This window comes from Sorex fumeus, unplaced genomic scaffold (genome assembly GCF_029834395.1).
Source record: "Sorex fumeus unplaced genomic scaffold, SorFum_2.1 ptg000039l, whole genome shotgun sequence".
Lineage (NCBI taxonomy): Eukaryota > Metazoa > Chordata > Mammalia > Eulipotyphla > Soricidae > Sorex > Sorex fumeus.
The window spans coordinates 22333155-22350744 of record NW_026606096.1 but is presented as its reverse complement, the minus strand read 5'-3'; the positions used below and the strand labels follow the sequence as shown (position 1 = coordinate 22350744).

General features: G+C 41.3%; 1 protein-coding gene across 2 annotated transcripts in view; it reads left to right on the top strand.

Annotated features, from left to right (window-relative positions):
• The window catches only part of TMEM144 (transmembrane protein 144), a 50603-nt gene extending 36573 nt beyond the window's left edge, over positions 1 to 14030 (top strand). For both annotated transcript variants that reach the window (XM_056119066.1, XM_056119065.1), the window contains exons 11-12: positions 984 to 1037; positions 11633 to 14030. In XM_056119066.1, coding sequence (XP_055975041.1) covers positions 984 to 1037; positions 11633 to 11716 — 138 coding nt within the window. In that variant the 3' untranslated portion in view covers positions 11717 to 14030. The remainder of the gene's footprint in view (positions 1 to 983; positions 1038 to 11632) is intronic.
• The last annotated feature ends 3560 nt before the right edge of the window (positions 14031 to 17590 follow it).

The following is a 17590-nucleotide window of genomic DNA, read 5'->3' as shown; positions in this document are numbered from 1 at the left end:
TATCATTTCTCCCATCCTGTCCAGAGTCAGCACAAAGTTGTTTCAAGAACCCAGCTGCTTCCTGTTTGATTTTGATTTTGAGGATTAGGATCTTTTATTATTGATAAAAGCTGATTCCCTTGACCTACTTCTCTGACTGTTCCGGTGCTAACTTTTTCTACATGCTGATAGTCAAATTTTTATTGCTTTGCTAACATGCTGGGAATGGAGCCAAACTTTGATGCCCCAGTCAATTAAGAGAGCTGGAGAGGCCAGGGGGAAAAACCATGCAGGGCTTGTTTATTTGACTCTTACAGGATGCAAGTTTCCAGGAGGAGCCATAAAAACGTTGACACAATACACCTTCTCCACGAAGACCACAGTTCATCCAAATCCCAAATTATTTTCTATTAGCTTAAGCATATTAACAAACTATAACATTAAATTTTTCGAATTGTAAGGCAAGTGCCCTGCCTGCTGTACTCTGCCTCCGGCACATATTAATATCGTGCCTAGTATCCAAAAGAACTAGCTTACTAAAACTTTAAATCATTTGCTAATTAGCATATTTAATTATGAATACATTAGATTAAAGAAAATTATTCTATGGTATCGAACCCAGACCCGTGACTTATTCGATATGCCAAAGAAAGTAACAAGTCTCACATTGGAGACGTTACTGGGCCCGCTGGAGCAAATCGATGAACAATGGGAGGACAGTGCTACAGTGCTACATTCTATGGTATAAAACATTGTATCTTCAAAACTGTAAAGATTAAAAAAGCCCGAAGAAAACAAAAGGGCTCATGTTTTACCTAATGATATATCATGTTACTTTACAGCTGATTTATAGATAACTTTCCCTGACAATATTATTATACTTTTTTTTTCACAATAAACAATTTGATTTAAGTATCAGGTCAGCACTCCAACACACTTTATTTATATAATGTACAGTAATGGAAAATACTCAAATGAATTAAAGTTTTTCATTTTTATTTCAGGGCCCAGGATTTATAGCTGCATTGTGGGGTGTCTTCATGTTCAAGGAAATAAAGGTATGTATATTAAATGGAATGTTTAGCAAATAGGAGTATATTCAGGTAAGAAAGGGATTTACTCTTATGTTTGTGTTATTTTCTTGGATCCTGTATGTGACAGAAAACACACGATCTAGTTGATTGGTGTGATAGTCAAATTGCTATCATCCTTAAGTTAAAAAATGTAATGCCCAAGATATGGTAATTATTATGAGACATGTTTATTTTTCATCCCAGTGGAAAGATGTTTTCATTGGCTTTAATTAAATTTTGCCGTCGTGTGTGTGTGTGTGTGTGTGTGGTTCCAGATATTGAACCTCAAGACTCAGACATTCAAAATGTAGATTCTGTCACTAAGCTACATCCCCAGCCCAGCTTTAATTTTCCTTAAGAGATTTTTGTTTGGGGTCAGGGGATAGTACAAAGGTGTAAGGGCAGTTTGTCCTGCATGCAGCTGACCTGGAGTTGGTCTTCAGCACCAGGAGTTAAGTCCTAAGCTTTGCCAGGTGTGACTCACCAAAAAACAAGTAACAGCAGAATGTTTTTTAATTCAGTAGACTATGCTAAGGTAAATTTGTTTCATCTATATAAAAAATAGTCAAAGATCTTTTATTCCAGATGATAAAATATCCCTGAAGCTAATGAAATTTGAAAATAGACTTTTTTTCCCTTGGTTCTAATGTCTCCCAAAGGCCTCCATAGTAAATCTTTAGCAGCTTTAAGAAAACTATATGGTGGCAGTTTTCTTTTCAAATGTAAATTGTGCTGCATTAAACTTTTTGCATTCAACAAAAAGTTTAAGATGTACGTATATATGTGTGTTCTCAAGAGATTGTTCAGAGTTTTTCCATTTTTCTCTGAGAAAAAGATCTTCAGTCGAGGAAGATATAATGTATTTTTTAGGGCGGAGAGCCTGGCCAGCTACCGAGAGTATCTCTCCTGCAAGGCAAAGCCTGGCAAGCTACCTGTGACGTATTCGATATGCCAAACACAGTAACAACAAGTCTCACAACGGAGACGTTACTGGGCCTGCTCGAGCAAATCGATGAACAAGGACGGTGTGAGGACAGTGCTATGTATTTTCTAATTTTTATTAAAGATGATGTAAATCTTTTTAAAAATTTTTTAAATGAATCACCTCGAGGTATAGTTACAGACTTATAAACTTTAGTGCTTACGTTTCAGTCATACAATGTTTGAACCCTCCACCAGTGCCCATTCTCCACCACCAATGATCCCAGTATCCCTCCCACCACCCCCATAGAAATCTTTTATTAATACATGATTTCTATCAATAAAACAAAAATAGAAAATTTATAAGTAAGGTGAAACATGTCAATTGTACTTCTGTAAAGCCAAAAATAAAGTTTTATGTTAGAGTTTTATTCCTCACTGCTGTTTTTTGTATTTTCTGGTAATTCTAACAAGTACAGTAAAATAAAACGAAGAAATAAGCATCACTGTCACTGTCACTGTCCTCCGTTGTTCATCAATTTGCTCAAGCGGGCCCAGTAACATTGTGAGACTTGTTGTTACTATATTTGGCATATCGAATACATCACGGGTAGCTTGTCAGGCTTTGCTGATCAGGCAAGATATTCTGGGTAGCTTGCCAGGCTCTCCGAGAGGGGCAGAGGATCGAACTCGGGTCGACTAGGTCAGCCACGTGCAAGGCAAACGCCCTACCTGCTGTGCAATCGCTCCAGCCCGCATAAATATAAAAATAAAATGAGACTTAATTTTTTTTTTATTTTAGTTTTTTGGCCACAACAGGTAGTGCTAAGGATTTATTCCTGACTCTCAATCAGGGATTCTTCCTGGAGAGGCTCGAGGGTGCTATGAATCTAACCCGCGCCAGTCTCATGCAAGGCAAGGTCCCTACCCACGGGATCACTCCACCCCCGGGAATACATATTTTTAATATACATATAAAAGGTAAAGGTAAAGGCCCTCCCGTTGATCATCGATTTGCTCGAGCGGGCCCAGTAACGTCTCCATTGGAGACTTTGTTGTTACTGTGTCTGGCATATCGAATACTCTCGGTAGCTTGCCGGGCTCTCCGAGAGGGGCGGAGGAATCGAACTCGGGTCGGCCATGTTGGCCGCTTGTAAGGCGAACGCCCTACCCGCTGTGCTATCGCTCTAGCCCTAATACCTTAATATACATATAATATTTTCTATTTAAGAGAATTATCTAAAAATATTGAGATAGTCAAAATGCTTATTTAATAAGTTGATAAAGTATAGGAGGAATAAAATTAATTGCTCGCTGGTCTGCATAAATTGTCAGTATAAAAGGAGGAAAATAAATCTAATTAGAACAATAAGAATTATAACTGTCACTGTCATCACATTGTTCATCGATTTACTCAAGCAAGCACCAGTAACATCTCCATTTGTCCCAGCCTGAGATTTTAGCAACCTCTCCTTACTTTTTCCCAACCCTGCCATATTGGAGGCTCTTTCAGGGTCAGGGGAATGAGACCCCTTATTGCTACTGTTTTAGAATGTTGTTACTGTTGTTGTTACTGTTTTCAAAAGATTTTCTAACTCTAGCATATTTCTTGTTAATTACTTTTAAACTTTTATAATTCTTATTATTACTGTTATTGTTACTGTTTTAATAAGAATTATAAAAGTTTAAAAGTAATTAACAAGAAATATGCTAGAGTTAGAAAATCTTTTACCCTGCAACAGAAATTAGCTATGAGATTTAAAAATAAAAAGGATCATGGGGGAAATTCTCCATATGCTGATGAAGTCACTCTTGATCTATGAAAGTTACATTCAATGTGATTTTCATAAAATCTGTTGGATTTAATTTGGATTTTTAGAGTGAGTAGTAAATTTGGCCAAGGGTGTATATATGTTTAAAAACAAGAAAAAATAAATCCAAAATTAATCACTTAATCACTTAACTTCCCGTTAGTCGTCGATTTGCTCGAGCGGGCGCCAGTAACGTCTCCATTTGTCCCTGTCGCGTGCTAGTGTAGCCCAATGGCATCTGTTCGCTCTGGGAACATGAAGGGCCTCAAACCGATCGTTCATGATCTTGACGAAGAAGTCTGACCATCTGGTAGGTGGGCGGCCACGCGGTCTCTTGACATCCCGTGGAATCCAATCAGTAACAGCTCTAGTCCAACGGTCGTCTTTAAATCTCATTACGTGACCAGCCCATCTGATTTTCGACACCTTGGCAAATGAGACAGCGTCCCTGATCCTTGATCGTCGACGGATGTCAGAACTCCGGATTCGTTCTCTCATTTGAGTGAAACGTGATATTCCAAGCATAGCTCTTTCTATTCTTCTTTGGGAGACCTGAATAGCGTTCTCATCTTGTTTGCGTAGGGCCCAGGTCTCTGAGGCATATGTTAATGCAGGAAGAACAGTGGAATCAAAGAGATGTGCCCGGAGCCGGAGGTTCTTCGTCCTCTTAGCTATTTCTTCGACGTTCTTGAAGGCGTTCCAAGCCGCTCTCTTCCTCCTGCGCAGCTCGGGTGCCAGGTCATTTGTCATGTTGACCTCTCGACCTAGGTAGACATAGCTGTTGCATTCGGAGATGGTCGTTCCATTGAGAGCGAATGGGGCGTCAGGAACAAGGCTGTTTCTCATAAACATTGTCTTCGTAAGATTCAGCTGTAGTCCTACCTTTCCACACTCACGGTCAAAGTCGGCCAGCATTTGTGCCGCTTGGCTGATGTTTGGTGTTATTAAAACAATGTCATCAGCAAAGCGGAGGTGGTGTAGTTGCCGACCATCTATCTTCACTCCCATTCCTTCCCATTCCAGTCGTCGCATGATGTTCTCGAGGGTGGCACTGAAGAGTTTCGGTGAAATGGTATCACCCTGCCGCACCCCTCTCTTGACATCAACGATCACTTCTTTGTAGAATGGTGAGATCCTGGTAGTGAATCCGCAATACAGCTCACGGAGGATCCTGATGTATTGGGCTTGAATGCCCTGATTGGCTAGGGCTTCAATGACCGCTTCCGTCTCAACAGAATCAAAGGCCTTCTTTAAATCAATGAACGTTAAGCAGAGCGGCATCTTGAACTCCCGAGAAACCTCAATGAGCTTGGTTATCGTGTGGATATGGTCGATGGTGCTGAATCCTTTGCGGAACCCTGCTTGCTCGCATGGTTGTCCTTCATCTAATGTTCTGCCAATCCTATTCAGGATGACTCGAGTGAACAACTTGTAGATGACAGACAATAGGCAGATCGGGCGATAGTTGCCAATGTCATGGATGTCTCCCTTCTTGAACAGTAGTACGGTCCTGCTGGTTTTCCATTGGGACGGAACCTTGCATTCAGACAGGTAGCGAGTGAAGAGCCGAGCCAGTGTATTGATGAGTATTGAGGGCAGGTTCTTCAGGTGTTCAGGTCTGACCTTGTCTGGGCCGGGTGCTGTTTGTTTCTTTACCAACGAAATGGCGTGTCGGATTTCGGAGGGGAGAACTGGGAACTCTTTGGTACTATTGCGGCAACATGAGAAGATGCCATTGTTGACAACATTGACGAGGAATACGATCGACTGGTTCAGCACCTCCATGAATGTGCGAGGAACGCCAAGAGAGAGATAGCCAAAAAAAGTCGCCTGTCTTCGAAAACTCTTGAGCTAATTCGCCAGCGTGGTTTGGCGCATGCCTCAGGCAACCGCAAGCTAACGTCCGAGCTTGCAAAGCAGTGCAGAGATGCGATCAAGGAAGACCTCAAAGAGAGAAGAGCAGAAGTACTGGTAGATGCGGCAGAAGCCGGGAAAAGTATTCGTAAGGCCCGCCTGTCCTTCACCAACTATAAGAGCAAGATGACTGCCCTCCGACGTCCTGATGGATCCATCACATCCTCCAGAAAGGCAATGGAGAAGATTATCCATGACTTCTACTCAAATCTCTTCGATAGCCATGTCCACTTGCCAACATACCAAATTCCACAGGATGGGTATGTTGTTCCCAACGTTCTCCCCTCCGAAATCCGACACGCCAAAATTAATAAAGTTAAAGAGAGAAAACAAGGAAGCCCTCCATAAGTAAAGAGTGACTTTTATTGACCTTCTAAAGCTAAAAATGAATTAATAGGGCCTGGAGAGATAGAACCCGGTTAAGGCAGTCCAGAGTGACATTGCAAGGAGGAATCTGACCAGATTGAACCCCTGTCACCACATAGGTCCCCTGAGCCTCGCCAGGAGTGATCCTGGGCATAGAACCAGGAGTAAGCCCGGTGCTCTATGCACCTCTAAACAGGTGGGGTCCCCCCCATAAAACAACAAACAAACCCCAAAAATAGGGCTGATGGCACTTTACTTGCATGTGGCTGGCATGTTGATCCCCAACATCACATAAGGTCCCTAAACATTTCTAGGAGTTACGCCCAAGCACAGAGTCAGGATAACCCCTGAATATTGCTGAGTGTGGCTTCAACCCCAACCCCAACCAAAAACAAAAACATCTAAATAAATAATAAAAATGCATTTTAAAAAAATGACATATTTGTCTTCAACCAAAGTGGAAGGGGTGTATACTAAAACTTACTCTTCAATGTAGGTATCCCCTTGCTACCAAACAGTTGATTTAAGGGAAAATCTTAAATACTTTGTATGCCAGACTAGGTTAAGACTAGGTTAAGGGAATGCAAAACAGAGTCTATAAGAACTTTTTTAAAAATTCTGGAGAGATAGTATAGCAGGTAGAGGGCTGGCTTTGCATGCGTCTGGCTCAACTTCAGTCCCTGATCACTATGTGGTCCTTCCAGCCCTACCAAGGAGTCATCTCTAGCCTTGAGTAAGCCTTGAGCACTGCCAGGAGTGAACCCCTTCCATAACCCCCTCCTGCCACTCAAATAAGACATTATACTACCTCGGATGAAAATATTGCTCTAAGAATACTTTTAAGTGTTGAGCACAGAATTTTAAAATGTTCTTATGGACAACAACATGCCAAAAGCTGTTTTGGGTAATGAGAGTTTCTGATTTTTTTTAAAATAAGATTCAACTCCTAAAGGAAAACTAAAATGGAATGTTTGCATGTATGACAGTTAGAAATTCTCAGGTATGTCTTGTAGCATTCCCTAGAGGCACATACTTAAAGATTATAATCTATATTAGTGAGAATTTTAATCTAAGATCCTGGACTTTTTGTAAGGAATTTAATGATTTTATTTCATTTTTATGACATCAAGCGCACCAGTTGGATGCTTTGCCGTGCTGATATCTGTTCTTCTTTGGGAAATTTGTTTTAGAACTTTATACTTAACTATTTTAAGCTAGGGACACTTTATATTTTTAGCTACACATTTCAGTCGATAGGAGCTCACTGTAATGTCAGCACAGGGAGCCATTACTGTAGACCAGACACGCTTGCAGATAAAGAACAAGGTCCTCGGGGTTATCTTTGGAGCTGCCTTCAAAAGTCAAATTAAATCTTTTTGGCTTGGGAACAATGTATGATCTTCCTTTAAGTTAATACTCACCTTTGACAAAGGAAATTTTTCACTAATCTTTTTTTGTAAGAAACTAGGCAATTTAAGCAAATTCTAAACTTCAATGAGGAAAATAATTTAGTCCCTGAGAACATTATTATTTTCTTTTCTATTTATTTATTTATTTATTTTTGGCTTTTTGGGTCACACCCTCCAGTTCACAGGGGTTACTCCTGGCTATGCACTCAGGAATTACTCCTGGCGGTGCTCAGGGGACCATATGGAATGCTGGGAATCGAACCCGGGTTAGTCCCGTGCCAGGCAAATGCCTACCCGCTCTGCTATTGCTCCAACCCCTATTCTTATTTTTTACATAGACAAAAAAAAAAGAGCTTAACAAAATAATTCAGATAGTGATAAAGTGTTCACAGTCAACTCTAGGTATTTTCTTACTTAAGTGATTTCATCAATTTTCCAATTCATGAAGTACATTTGGAATCCGCCTGAGTGTATTTTTGGAGAAACACTTATTGAGCACCTACTCTGCATTGCTTTCTAGGGAAAGGCTGTGGACAGTCTTTAGCTTTAAAACCAAGAAAAACAGGTCCAGAGCAATACTAGAGCAGGCAGGACAGTCGACCTGGGTTCTTTCCCCAGCACCCTGTGGTCCTCTAAGCCCCACCAGGAGTTGATCCGAGTGCAGAGCCAGGAGTAATCTGGTCCCCCAAAACAAAAATCAGTAAATAAGTATATAAATAAAACTAAGAAAAGCAAGTTAAGGAAGTTTAAAATCAAGATAAGAGGGCAGGGCTGGGCTGGGCTTTGTGTCTTTCACTTACAGAAGGGTGCTAGAGTGAAGTCAGACTTTCAGGCTAGTACTCTGTGAATCAGACAATTCAGTAGGCCCTAGTGGAATTTACAAAGACATTTCTTTGGTCATCAACACAAGAAATAACAGTCTGCTCTAATGTAGTTCTTTATTCAGCTGAAGAGTATGTGCTTTGGGATATTTGATGTGAATGAATTGGCATTAGTCTTAAGATCTAATTTTATTATTATGTGATTTGACAACCAGGAACTCTTAATGCAATTTTTTAAATAAAATATTTTATTTAAACCCCGTGGTTTAAAACATTCTTCATATTACAGTTGTTATAGGCTTTTGATGTTCCAGCACCAATTCCACCACCGAAGTGACCTTCCCTTCACCATTCTCCCTGTTTTCCCAACCACCGCCAAGCCTGACCCCTTAGCAGGCACACTTTGTTTTATATTGCTTGTTACAACTAAATCACTATATCATTGTCTGTATCACTGTCATCCTGTTGTTTATCGATTTGCTCGAGTGGGCACCAAGTAACGTCTCCATTTGTCCCTGTCATGTGCTAGTGTAGCTCGATGGCATATTGGAGGCTCTTTCAGGGTCAGGGGAATGAGGACCATCATTGTTACTGTTTTTGGCATATCAAGTACGCCACGGGTAGCTTGCCAGGCTCTGCTGTGCTGGTGCGATACTCTCAGTACCTTGCCGGGCTCTCTGAGAGAGATGGAGGCTTTTGGGGCAGCCTCTAATCACCTTTACAGGTGTTCCCAGTCAGGTATATATGCGAGCAGGATACCGTCAGTAGCCCTCTGGGTTCTCTGAGAGCGAAAACGAAACAATAAGAGGTTGCACGGCCGCAAATGCTGAAACATGAGGGATCTGGGTGGAGGAGGCCCAATCCCGAACCGAGCAGGTCTGGAGATCTCAGCTCCAGGTCCCGCACACCTGGGCTCCTCTGCCGTTCCCTTTATGTGCAAGACTCTTCCGAGCATGTGGAGAGTGGTCTCAGCATGGCTTTGGCTGGGTTCCAGAGGTCTTCAGCTGTCGGGGCTCTGCTCTACTAGTTACAACTAAATAGCTAACAAAATTACCAAAAATAATTCTCAAAAAGGAAATTTGTGAGAATTGTTATATCTTATAATGGGGAGACAGTTCTCAATGTGATTTTACACCATGTGACTATAATTAATTAGAGTGCCTCTAGTTTTGTTTTGCTGTATGATGTTCTAACCTTGCCTTAGATTCTTGGGGTCTATAGTTGTGCTTTTGTTTTCTTTTACTTGGGGATTTGGGTTTTGGTTTTAATGTGTGTGTGTGTGTGTGTGTGTGTGTGTGTGTGTGTGTGTGTGTGTGTTATGGGTTGGGGTTTATTTTTGTCCATTTGATTTTGAACCTGCTGATTCAGTTCAATGGAGAACGGTAGAGGGAAGGTCACATTGGTGGTTGGATTGGTACTGGAATATCAAAAGCCTATAACAACTGTAACTGCTGATTCCAGAACCGCTCCCCTTGGGGTTGCAGCCGATAGTAGGCAGGGTGAAAGTTCAGTGCTTGGGGGCTGGAGCAACAGCACAGCGGGTAGGGCGTCTGCCTTGCATGCGGCCAACCCAGGTTCGATTCCCAGCATCCCATATGGTCCCCTGAGCACCGCCAGGAGTGATTCCTAAGTGCAGAGCCAGGAGTAACCCCTGTGCATCACCGGGTGTGACCCAAAAAGCAAAAAAAAAAAAAAAAAAAAAAAAAAAAAAAAGTAAGTTCAGTGCTGGGGATCAGACTTGGGCCCCAGTGCTCTGGCTTCATGATCTTCCTTTGAGGCCCTGCGTTCATATTTGAAGAAGGGTAGATGCGACCCATCAATCCTTCAAAATAGTGAAGGAATTTGTAGAAAAAGGTAATGAAGAAATTTGAAACCATCCCATTAAAAAATGGTCAAAGAAATGAAAATATTGACCTGGAAAAAAATGTATATAAACAATCGTTTTCAGTATTTGAGAGTTATCTGTGGGGAAATTGTTAGAATCAATCCCCCTGTACCCCTAGAGACAGAATCTGCAGGAAACAAAGTGTTCCTACATAGCATAGGAAGATAACTTCTTTATCATTCTGAAGACTAACTGCACTGGGAAGTGGTTCTGAGCATTTTCCACTTTTACACTAGTCACCCAAACATAAATAACATCCGGTTGTCTCTGGTTCTTTATTTTTCCTCAGATCAATCCTTATCTCTCCATTTACCCTTCATCATGTCTACACAGAAGATTATAAATGCCTTCTTTTTGGTCTCTTGTTATCCCTTCAATTCCCTTCTATCTGTTCAACATCTTCGAAAAAACGTAATGTGGACTTTACAAATGCAAATATGATTTGTTCACTGCTACCAGCTCCCATCCCTTTATGTCTTCCCTTTGCTTGAAATACATAAAACCCCAAATTGATATCTTCTGTAAGATTCCTATTTGTGCTGGCCCATAGCCCTGCAATGTCACTTGCTCCACTGAACTCTCAGGACCCTTACTTACGCTGACCCCCCTCCAGTCCCCAACAAGTATCATGCTTTCTCTAACAACAGAGAGACATTTTTACTAGAATTCCTTTTACCCTGTTTCTGACCCAGTTCATTGACCTTCCTGGTTAGAAATTCAACTCTACACTCACTTTTAAGATTCCTTTGTCTCTTAAGGCTGAAGCGATAGCACAGTGGGTAGGGTGTTTGTCTTGCATGCGGCTGACCCGGGTTCGATTCTCAGCATCCCATATGGTCCCCTGAGCACCGCCCGGGATAATTCCTGAGTGCAAAGCCAGGAGTAACCTCTGTGCATCACCGGTTGTGACCCAAAAAGAAAAAAAAAGATTCCTTTGTCTTACACATTTGCAAAAATACATTTTCCTATTAACACCCCTCTCACTTTTCTAACATTGCTTCCTGGGATTTTTAAGTAATTCTTGTCTCTCTTATCAGATAGTTAACTGAATAAATGACACACTTTTGTTTATCTTTTTCTTGCATAAGTATATGCTTACAGTTATTATTAATATTGCCTTCACATATTTATGTTTCTTAGGTACCAGCCACTGTTGTAAATACCATCTTGTGTCATTTAGTTATAAGAACTCTATTTGCCATTAAACCCCAAAACATATTAATGTTTAGTGGGTACCCATAAGGATTTACTGAATAACTTATTTGTAATTATCTTGTGTATTTTCAAGAAAATCTGGACGAGGATATGGAAGGCTAGCAAAAACCAAAATTGAAAAAAGGTGGCTTAATGATATTTGGTAACAATCTTAGGAGTCTGTGCTTTTTTTCACTTTTCTTTATATTTCATTCAACTTTTCTAAACTGCTAGTGATTCTTTTTTTCTTACAATTCAGGGTCTTCAGAACTACCTATTGATGTCATTTGCATTTTGCATCATCTTGGCTGGAATATTGTGCACTTCTTTTTCTAAACTCTAACAATCATAACACCAGCAGATGGCAGCAGTAGCTAAGAGATTGCCTCTTCGGACGCCAGAGAGAATGCTGAGAACAGTTCATTTTCTCCCAGCAAACAGATTTCAGCCTGCCATAATCTGGGCAAATGACTTTCACCTGAAAGATCTGGAAATGAGCAAGAACTGGGTTTCAGTATGGTATGAAAAATGAAAAATTTTTCTAATGAACTATTCATGAAGGTACAACTTCACTCGTGGACTAAAATGCTTTTTAATATCATTTGATCTGAGGGTGCTCCTTTTACAACAATAAGCGCTGAAAGCTGCATGATCAAGAACACAGTGTGGTGTTCATATATAAAAAGTTTATAGTTCAGGGGGCTGGAATGATAACACAGCAGGTAGGGCGTTTGCCTTGTACGCGGCCAACCCGAGTTCAATTCCCAGCATATCCCATATGGTCCCCTGAGCCAGGAATAATTCCTGAGTAACACCTGAGCATTGCCAGGTGTGACCCAAAAAGCCAGAAAAAAAAAAGGGTTTATAGTCCAACTGGTACTCTTATTAAACGAGGTGTAGAAAAATATGGGGAGAGGGGAAAGGAGAGAGAACATTTACATTATAATAAAATTATATCTTAAATATGCTGGATCCTTTGCTAGGGGGAAAAAACGCAAACATCAGGTTTAGTAACTAAAAAACCAATTGATTATTCTCTGCCCCAGTTTGTGTGTGTGTGTGTGTGTGTGTGTGTGTGTGTGTGTGTGTGTGTGTGTAGGACCACATCCATGGTGCTCAGGACTTCCTGGCTCTGTGCTTAGGAATCCCTCCTAGTGAGGATTTGACGACAAGTGATGCCAGGGATTGAACTTGGGTCTTCTATTTGCGAAGCTATCACCTTACCTGCTGTGCTCTCTCCATCCCTATGACATGTGTCTGTATTTCCAGGTATTTCCCGGCCCTAGGTCATCCTTCCTCATTCAAAATGCTTTTCAGGAGCCAGAGTGATAGTACAGCAGGTAACGTGCTTGCCTTGCATATGGCCAACCCCGAGTTCTATCCCCAGCATCCCATTTGGTCCCTGAGGTGTCAGGAGTGATTCCTGAGTGCAGAGCCAGGAGTAACACCTGAGCACCACTGGGTGTGGCCCAAAAACAAAATGAAAAAATGCATTTGATTGGCTCTAGATAAAATTCATCCTCAGAGAACAAAATTTCCCAGATTTATTATACATACATGCACATTCACATTTACAAACATTGTTTTAAATTGGGGGCTGGGGGAGGATTTTCAGAGACTGAACTGAGGTTCTAGCTTATTACAGTGAGAATACAAACAACAACACTCCTTTGGGCATATAATTTACTATTATGCTGTTCTAAAGTAAGATGAGAGATATTTTTTTCTGTTTTAACTGGTACTTTCCACTGTCATAAAAAAAAATGACTTTCAGGGACCTGGAGCAATAGCACAACGGGTAGGGCGTTTGCCTTGCATGCAGCCGAACTAGGTTCGATTCCCAGCATCCCATATGGTCCCCCGAGCACCGCCAAGAGTAATTCCTGAGTGCATGAGCCAGGTGTAACTCCTGTGCATCGCCAGGTGTGACCCAAAAAAGCAAAAAAAAAAAAAAAATGACATTCAACACTGGTTTTATTTAAGAAAAATGAAATGAAATGGAGCATTTAGTACAAAGTTTATTACAGTGATTCCCCAAACTCTCAAAATAATAAAATACCTAGTCAGCTGTAAATTTCCTCTATTCCTAACTGAGGGTATATCAGTTTGTTATTCAGGAGATACAAAAGAATAGAATTCTACTTATGTTGTATCCTCTGGAACTTAATTATGTAGCAGATTTAAATCTCACCTCTTTATTGTGTAACTTTGAATAAGTTCCTGAGCCCCATATATCAGGCTTCTCACTTGAAAACTGGGTATGATGATATTGTTAATCTAATATGTTTATTGTGAAATTCACATGAGTTCAGATTTGTCAAATATGTTCATGAGTTTAGCACTTGGCGAGCATTGTATAAATTTTAGCTATTATTAGAAGATGTTTGAGAAAGAAAACAGGTTTCTGTTGATTGCATTATACCTTGAAGCAACTACCTCCTTACCAGTATAATTATTCCTCTATAGGGCTGCAATTTAAAATTGGTACTGGAGTCCCTGTTATTGTTGAATTACAATGTAAATAAGTATTTAATTATAATATCTTACAAAACTAACTTAAATTCTAACCTGAAATTGTATTAATTATTCTGATACACTTTGGCATTATTTATGTAACATCATTTGAATAAATTTACATGATATAAGTGGTTTTTTCATTTAAATATGTTTTAATTTTTATATTGGATAGGTAAAGGTAAAGGTAAAGGCCCTCCTGTTGATCGTCGATTTGCTCGAGCGGGCCCAGTAACGTCTCCATTGGAGACTTTGTTGTTACTGTGTCTGGCATATCGAATACTCTCGGTAGCTTGCCGGGCTCTCCGAGAGGGGCGGAGGAATCGAACTCGGGTCGGCCATGTTGGCTGCGTGCAAGGCGAACGCCCTACCCGCTGTGCTATCGCTCCAGCCCGCATGATTATTCACTGAGATTTATATGCAAAATTTTTAATAAAAGGTAAAACAACTGCAGAAGAAAAGCGAGAAAAATAAACCTCTTACTGGGGCCAGAAATAAAATACATGTTATAAGATGTTTACTTTGAGTGCAGCTGACCCTAGTTCTGTCCGTGAAACCACATACGGTCCCCTCACTCACAGACCCAGAGAACTGCTGCTTGTGACCCCCCAAAAGAAGGAAAGATAAATGTATTATTACATTATGAAGTTACTGTTTTTAGACAATAATGTAAGAATTTTAAAGGAAAAACAAGCTTCTTCAAAATAGTTATCAAGCAAACAACTTTGTAGCGCAAACAACTCTGGGCAATAGTCAGATCTCTACTTTCTTTGTTCATCTTTGCAAGCTAAAGCCTGTCTTGAGATTTGAAATTTTATTTTTCTTTGTCTAGTATAGCCAACTTCTTGTGTTCACCTTTGTCGGGGTCCTGGACAGTTTACCCCAGAACACTGGAGTACGATCCCCCTGATCACCGGACTTACTCCCTATGGGAGAGGGAGTGAGAAGAGGAGAAGCCTCTGTGCTGGCTCTCTGTGCACCGCGGACTCCCGCCGCCACCGAGAAAGAACCACAAGGAGGGGGAAAGCTCGTGGTCAATCAGCAATCCCTTTATTAGCTCTTACATACATAGATTTATACATACATTTCAGGGGCAGTCCACATGTATCACGTTTACCTTGTCAGGCTCAATACAGATGTTAATGATTTGCATCTCCCGCTTTCCGGGCCAGATGTATTAGCTCAGGCAGATGGTAACTATTACATCCCTCATCCTCAACCAGAGTGTCTACGTGTGTGGTGTGCTGAAGCAAGTCCCCAGGCCCCTGTAAACAGGGCCAGCTCTTTCTTTCAGGGACAGGGGATTTGGTCAATTCTCGGCTACTGAGACCCCCAACACACCTTGACTTTTCCTGGCTTGGCTTTCCTTTCTCACTCTATCCTGATGTCTTATCTCTACTAGAAAGGTCTCACCTTAGGGTGTAGGTACAGTCCAACATGAAGAAGAGAAGTGTCAGCCCAGGGCAGCTGGTATCCAGATTATGAGAATTTTTGGACTTATGCAAACAAAAAGTCCTGCTTAATTTTTTTTTCTGAGTTTCTTTTTTTTTTTTAAATTTATTTATTTATTTATTGAATCACCGTGGGAAAGGTTACAAAGTTTTCAGGTTTAGGTCTCAGTCATGCAAATATCAAACACATTTCCCTTTACCAAAACTTATTTTTTACCATGAAGAACCCCAATAAAACCCCATCCCCCACCCCTCCTAGTCCCTGTGGGGCAGATGAATTCTAGTTAACACTCTATCTGCTTTGATTAGATTCATTGTTTCAATAAAAGATTCACCACTATTATTTAGAATTTACCCCCCCCCCAAATCAGACATGCTGAAAAAGCATTGTGAAGTGATTTGCTTTCTACAGCTGGGTTCAAGAATTAAATGTTGGTTTTGGATTTCTGCTATTTTACTTATTGGCCCTGGAAGTATTTCTACTGAAAGTCAGATAGTTAAGAAATTGGTTTCTGTGCTCTGGAGTCGTGGCCGTGCTGGAGAGCCGCTAGTGGGGGGCAACTGGTGGCCGCGGTAGGGCGTGAAGGGCAGACCGAAACACCCCCCTTCCCATGAGGTTTTAGTCGCCCCCAGTCCCCCAGCTATACCTGCTGTCCACAAGGCTCCCATGCGGCCGCCATCTTTCTTTCCAGAGAGGAGAAGGCGACTGGGGCAACAACCTTTCCCCTCCAGCAGACATGATGGCCTGGATTAACGCATAGTCCTTTCACTTTTCTGCTCCAAGCTGCCGGGTTCTGCATTAAGTCCTTGTGCTTCTGGGGCCGTGGCCGTGCTGGAGAACCGCTCGTGGGGGGCAACTGGTGACCTCGGTAGGGCATGAAGGACGGACCGGAACGCCCCCCTTCCCATGAGGTTTTAGTTGCCCCCACACCCCTGGCTCATACCTGCTGTCCACAAGGCTCCTATGTGGCCGCCATCTTTCTTTCCAGAGGGAGGAGGGTGGAAGGGACCAACACCCTTTCCCCTCCGGAGTCCTGCTTAATTTTAAAGAATGAAATGCCCAGCATTTTCCAAAGTGACCAAATCTCCATTTACTCTTGCTTCATTCTCTGTTGTGGTGGTGGTGGTGGTTGTGTAAAACTGGAGTCCACCATCCAAAGAGGCAGGTAACCTGGAATGGAAGTTCTGGCAAAGTCCCATGGAAACTAGATTTGTGAAAAATAACAGCATTACTCTTATAGGCCAAATTGTCAATGAATCAAAGAACAGATATTCACAAATAGTTCCTAGGCCCAGAAGTTTCATCTGCTATCAGATGGAATATCTTCCGTGTTTAAATAAAGTCATCACATGGGGAAGAGGTAGGTCAAGGACATGAAAGGAAAGGCTAAAGCCGATAAAAGGAGGCAGTTACAAGCACATCATGGGATCAGGACTTGGCAAAGGAGTGGAGTGTTTCCAATTCAGTCATGAGCTCCCAGGGCATCTGAACGGGAGATGAATACATGGTCTGCTGCCCCTTTTATCTGTACTTGGAACTGCTAACAACTAGACCTGTAGCTGTCAAATTGATGGAGTTGTAAAGCATGCAGTGGAAAAGGCATGTTCTAAACCCACATGCATATACACCAGTTAGGCACATTAAAAAAGATCAAAGCAATGTTATTTTTCTATGAATTTGTATCAATGCAGAATAATAAAAAAATACATGTATGCCTAACTCATAATAATATTTTAATGAGTAAGTGGTAACAACCTCTTATTGATGACACTGGGTCAAGGTGAACTTGAGTATTGTTTGTAACACTATAAACTCAGATGTCTGTAAAATGTGTCAAAGAAAGGTCTGGAGTGATAGTACAGAGGTGAGGCACTTGCCTTGCATGTGACCAAGCCAGGTTTGATCTGCAGCACTCCATAGAGTTTCCTGAGCTGCTCCAGACGTGATCCCTGAGCTCAGGACCATGAGTAATCCCTGAGCGCCATCAAGAAATAGATAAAGGAACAAGCAATAAAACGTGGCAAAGAATCAATAATGAAACTAAAACCTCAGAAGTGTGTGTGTTTAAATGTTAAAGCAATTAAATCAGTAAAGAGAATATGAATGGATGGAAAAGAAATCTCTTCAACACGTATACGTACATAAATTTTGAAAAGAAAAAGGAAGAGTTGGGAAATTTTCCAGCTAAAGAGTTACATCCAGAGGCCAGCAATAGTACATTGGGTAGGACCTTTCCCTTGCACGCAACCAA